At 38.5% G+C, this 6,000-nt stretch overlaps 1 protein-coding gene across 1 annotated transcript in view; it reads right to left on the reverse strand.

The window, feature by feature from the left end:
• The window catches only part of timm50 (translocase of inner mitochondrial membrane 50 homolog (S. cerevisiae)), a 73,103-nt gene extending 69,251 nt beyond the window's left edge, over positions 1–3,852 (reverse strand). Inside the window, exons 1-2 of the mRNA XM_030152803.1 lie at positions 3,609–3,852; positions 360–519 (exon numbers count right to left, since the gene is read on the reverse strand). Coding sequence (XP_030008663.1) covers positions 360–519; positions 3,609–3,821 — 373 coding nt within the window. The 5' untranslated portion in view covers positions 3,822–3,852. The remainder of the gene's footprint in view (positions 1–359; positions 520–3,608) is intronic.
• Positions 3,853–6,000: the final 2,148 nt, after the last annotated feature.

Consider the following 6,000-nt stretch of genomic DNA (forward strand, 5'->3'; position numbering starts at 1 on the left):
ATATGCGAGTCAAGCCAGGTGAGCGAATACTTTTGGCAATATAGTGTATATATGGATCTGAAGAGGGGCGGTTTAGAAGAAATGGGCACTTCTGACTTTGCATCACTGACACGATGGAGCCAGAATTCAACGGAGATTGATAATTGAAAGTCGATTAACTGTTTACATCCCTACTCCCAAAATCTTGGTTCTATCCACTTACTGTTTCCACTAGTCTGTTCCTGGACCATAAATCCATACTTATACCAAACTGCAGCAGTCAGCTGTGTACGGGGTCAGTGTGATGCCACAGACAAACACACAGAGTCCACTTCCCTTTTACAATATAGAAGATAATGAACCCTGACAGATGGACTTACCGAATATGTAGACGATGCCGACGGCTCCGCCCACTCCCATGAGTCCTGCCAGCCTCAGAACCATCTTCTTGGCGTAGGCTGTGTTCTCCTTCTGCTTCTTGTCCTCTGTCTGCTCTCCCTGTTTATCGGCGTCTTCTCCTTCAGGAGGTGGAGGTTGGCCCTGGACAGAACCAACACCGATACTAATGAAACACAACCACCGTCACAGCTTTACGTCCTGTTCACCGATAAAACCTGTTCTACTGTCAGCACAGAAGAACAGTCCACCTTTACTCTGTGTCCCAGGGGTCAAACATACGGCCCGTGGACCAAAACCGGACCACACAGTCCAATCCAGGTCCAGGGATGAATGTTTGAAAAGTAAAAATGACACTGAAGATATTAGCCAATCAGGCTCCACATACAGCTCAAATCAGGAAAATAGTACCATAATAACCTATAAATAATGATAACTACACATTTTTTCTCTTTGCTTAAATGCAAAAAAATAACAAATTATGAAAATACTTACATTAAAAAACTATCCTTTAACAATAAAATGAATCCATGACAGTGGATGGACACACCAGGTTTATGTTCAGTTAATGACAGATTGGACTGAAAATACGACTTTTGCAGCACTTTTGTTTTGATATAATAACCTTTGAGTTTACTGTGAGTTTTCCAACATCTAAATTACGCATAGCAAATTAAATATAGGAAAATACATGACTTAAAGTGAAAAATACAAAATACAGAGGCTAATATTACAATAAATGATGATAAATCACTTAAGTAATGTTAAATAGAGAGAAAAAATAATTTGAGAACTGCCATAAAAGTAGCACTGAGTCTTTATGGGCTAAACTTGCACTTATTATTCATGTATTTTGTTTAGATAGTTCGTAGATGTTTTCACAAATTAATGTTATTTTTATTATACTAAACAGGGTTGCTACAAGTTTCTATAAGTTAAATTTAAGACCTTTTTAAGACTACTTAGAACAGAACTTAGTGTCTATTTCACACCCATATTGGCAAAAATTCATGACTCCTAGAATTTTGGAAAATGTATTAATTTCCTCCAACACCTTGATTCACACCGTTCTGAGTCATTGCTCACTGGGGTCAAAGTTAGTGATAACTGGTTACAAATTTCAATATAAATTGTCGGGTTGGAACTGAGTAGAATAACGTTATTTTCATTGCAGTTTGGACATTTAAACAGAATACAGCCAACGAGTTTATGGCAACATGATTTAAGACCTACCACACAGGTGTCAAACATGCGGCCTGGGGGCCAAATCTGGCCCGCCAAAGGGTCCAATCCAGCCCGTGGGATGAATTTGTTAAATGCAAAAATTACACTGAAGATATTAACAACCAGTGGTGTCAAAATCATTTTAATTCAGGTTCCACATATGAACATGTATGTGGAACCTGATTAGATTAGATTTCAAGGGGGTCAGACCAGTACAATATTATCATAATAACCTATAAATAATGACAACCCCAAATTCTCTCTGTTTTTCTGGTGTACAAAAAGTAAAAATTACATGAAAATGTTTACATTACCAAACTACTTTCACAAAAAATGGGAATAACCTGAACAAATATGAACAAACGGAACTGTCTCAAGAAAAGTAAATGCAATTTTGCCAACATTCTGCCTGTAACTAAATGTTGTATGAGATTGTAATGCACATGTGTAAATGATAAACTGACAAACCAAGGCATAATATTGCTAAAATTACACTTGTTTTTCTTAAGACAATTCAAGTTGTTCATGTTATTCAGATTTTAAGGAAACTTTGCAGATGTAAACTTGATCATAAAAGAATTTTACTTTTTTCACTGTTATTATTTTACTGGTCCAGCCCACTTGAGATCAAATTGGGCTGAATGTGGAACTGAACTAAAATGAGGTTGACACCCCTGACCGACCAAATTTAATTTAACACCTTTTAAAGACTTTTTTAAGGAATTAAATGCAGGTTTGTAAATTCAAGACTTAGAAGACTTCTTAAGGTTCCGCGGGAACCCTGATTGAAACAGGGAAAAATCAGCAGTTCTCCTTCCCTCTGGGCTGTTCTGTTCTTATTTTACTGCTCTGGTCCATTTGGGATCAAACTGGTCTGAATGTGGAAGCTGAACTAAAGGATTTTACCATCCCTGTTTAAACTAGGCTGAAGGGCCTGAGTGTTTCTACCACTGCTGATGCAGATTTAGGAGAACAGAGGAGAGGAGAGGAGAGGAGAGGAGAGGAGAGGAGAGGAGAGGAGAGGAGAGGAGAGGAGAGGGGTGGGGACGGCTTCAGCTCTGACCTTCAAACCAAACAAACCTTGGCCCAGGGCAGCCTTCATCTGACTCTGCTTCATTACAGATAAAACTCATCTTTATCAGGTTTAGTTCAGGGTTTGAATGGATAGAAGACATTAGAGCCACAAGAAGAAGCAGAAGGTTAGACCAGAAAAACCACACATGTATGACTAACACACACAGACATTAGAAACACTATCTGTGTTCGAACACGTACCTCACCTCGGCTCAGTGTCGTGTTGTGTTATGTTAATATCTGTTTTTACGCAGTTTCGACCCTTTTAAAGCTAACACTGCTAACATTAGCCGGCTAGCCTGTTAGCCGTCGTAATCTCAGGTTCATTCATTCAGCATTACGCAAAACCCACGAGGTCCGTGAAATAAACCTCTGGCATTTCTTAAGGTAGACATAAAACGACAAAACAGACACACAGTGACATTAAAGAAACAACAAGGAGGTCGTTGTCGACACATAAATTGTAGATAGAAGCTAGCCGTCAGCCTAACTGTGCTTAGAAATGTCAGATAATGTGACGCGAATTACTCTACGGGGCAGCCCGATGGGGCGGGGTCTGTCTAATCCACTGAAATGTACAGCCTTTACAGTGACATTACGATAGAGAAAAATTCTACAATAGCATATATTTGTATTTTAACCTTAAACAGTTGTGTTACTTAAAAATGTGTGCTACATTGAACCATGAATTTGGTAATATTTAGTAACAACCAAGTATCGATTTCCAGTAAGTACAAGTACATGCCAAGACAATCATTTATGCTAGCATTAATTTTCATACTTACCTCGTGAATCTATACGGATATTTTAAGTCACTACAGTTACATATTTTAATATTGATAACTTAGGTTTCCTTATACGCCAACCACCTGCCTGCTTTCGGGTGCTACGCGGTGATAGAAATGGAGCGCACCCATCCAGGCTGGCCGCCTCACCTGGCTCTGCTGCTGCTGCTGGAGTCTCTCCTGGAGGATAGCCTGAGCTAGTCCGCCCGTCGCGCTGCCCGCACCGACCGGCGGCTTGTCCATAGAGAGACTCCGAACCGTGTCCACCACAGCCGCGGAAGGAGCTCCCGCTGCCCTGTTCCTGAGCCGCAGGAGGCCCCGACTCGCCCGTACACACATGGGGAACACATACGTAGCCGACATCTTGGATGCTAGCACTAGCTACCGGCGAAGCTGGGAGACGCAAGTCAGAAGGACAAACACTTCTGATTGGCCGGCGCAGAGTTGAGTGACAGGCGGGACGAGCGCTCTGAACAGCGAGAGGCCACATGGAGCGGAATATAGGCGGGATATGAGGTGTTCTGACCAATCAGGGCACGAATGAGCCTGACCTTCGATTACGACACAAAACTGCCATGATGGTTGATGGCAAAATGCCCAAAGTGTGTTCAGTTACATCACTGAGACCAGAGCTGTCAAACTCATGTTAGTTCAAGAACTACACTCTTCTAATTTGTGGCCCAAAATTGAAAAAATACATCATATCTAAAGTAATGAAAAGATAACTATAACATTCCAAAATGTAATTACATATTTTAAACATGACATTCACAATTTAGAATTTGTTGAAAATGTATTCATTTTATTTGGAAAATTTCATATTCGTAAAACTAAATATAACAAAACACACCCAAATTTTAAAATCTTCCTATTGGAATTTGAAAAATATATTAAATCTTTAGAATTTATCTATAATAAAAAAGCTCTAACACCCTGGCTATTTATAAACAATTCTTTAATATTGGCTAAACTCTCTGTTGCATTTATTTTTATTTTTTGTTAGATTTATTATTTTTATTTATTTTTTTATACTATTATTTGTATATTATGCATTGTGTCTTTAAATCTATGCATTTTTTTCTGAAACTTATTTGTTCAAATGCTTTTTCCTTTTTGACGTCTTGTTGTTTGTTCAAAATATATGTATTGTATAATCAAATGTTTTCAATAAAGCTGGAAAATAAAAACGCGGGAAGTCATTGTAAAAAAAAAAAAAGTTAGTTCAGGAGCCACATTCAGCCCAATATGATCTGAAGTGGACCAGACCAGTCAAATAATGACATAATCTATAAATAATGACAATTCCGAGTTTTTCTTTTTGTTTTAGCACAAAAAAACTCCATTAAATTATGAAAATATTTACATTTTACAAAAAAGATGTGAATAACCTTAAAAAGCTGAAATTTCATCAGAAAAATTTGTGCAATTTTAACAATATTATGCTTCAGTGTATTATTTATATATCTACATTACACACAATGTTGCACAAACATTTGGTAACAGGCAGCATATTGTTAAAACTTTGGAGTTTGGAACTAAAACAAGAATAATTTTACAATATTACAGCTTAGCTTATTATTAACACAACTTACAGATCACAGTAGATCTACAAATGCACCAAACATTTAGTAATGGGCAGAATATTATTAAAATTACACATTTCAGGTTGCTCATCTTTGTTTTTACTCATGTATTTATTTTTCTGTATTTTATTGTGAAAGGATAGTTTTGTAAATGTAAAGATTTTCATAGTGTATTGTTAATTTTTTCAATCACATATTTTTCACATCATTTTGGGGCGGCCGTGGCTCAGGTGGTAGAGTGGGTCGTCCAATAACCGAAGGGTTGGCGGTTGAAATCCCAATCTCTCCTAGTCAGTCCGTTGTGTCCTTGGGCAAGACACTTCCCCCTCCTTGCCTCCAGTGCCACTCACACTGGTGTATGAATGTTTGGTGGTGGTCGGAGGAGCTGTAGGCGCAAAATGGCAGCCACGCTTCTGTCAGCTGCCCCTGGGCAGCTGTGGCTACAGATGTAGTTTACCACCACCAGAGGGTGAATGTGAGAGCGAATGAATAATGGGTCAATAATGTAAAGCGCTTTGAGTGCCGAGAAAAGCGCTCTATAAATCCAATCCATTATTATTATTTTTCTAGAAGAAAGTTAGTCATTGTCATTATTTATGGGTTATTCTGTTTTTATTTACTGTAGATCCCATTGGTCTGTATGTGGAACTGAACTACACCCCTGGCCGGACTGGACCCTTTGGCGGCCGGTTTTGGCCCGTGGGTCACATGTTTGACACCTGTGATTTAGATTATTATAAATGTATAAAGAATGTTTAGAGCTGCTTCACAGTCTTCATTACCTGAAACTCAAGTAAAAACCTGGACACTATTGTCATTTTAACAGAATGCTTTGTATTTTCACTATAGACAGCCTCTTTACACCATTTGGAAGTGAGTGTAAAAAGCTGTAAATGAAGGTATGACACATAGAATACTTATTCTAACAGGAACAACAGGTGGCATTGAAACTCCAGACT

This window comes from Sphaeramia orbicularis, chromosome 13 (genome assembly GCF_902148855.1).
Source record: "Sphaeramia orbicularis chromosome 13, fSphaOr1.1, whole genome shotgun sequence".
NCBI lineage: Eukaryota > Metazoa > Chordata > Actinopteri > Kurtiformes > Apogonidae > Sphaeramia > Sphaeramia orbicularis.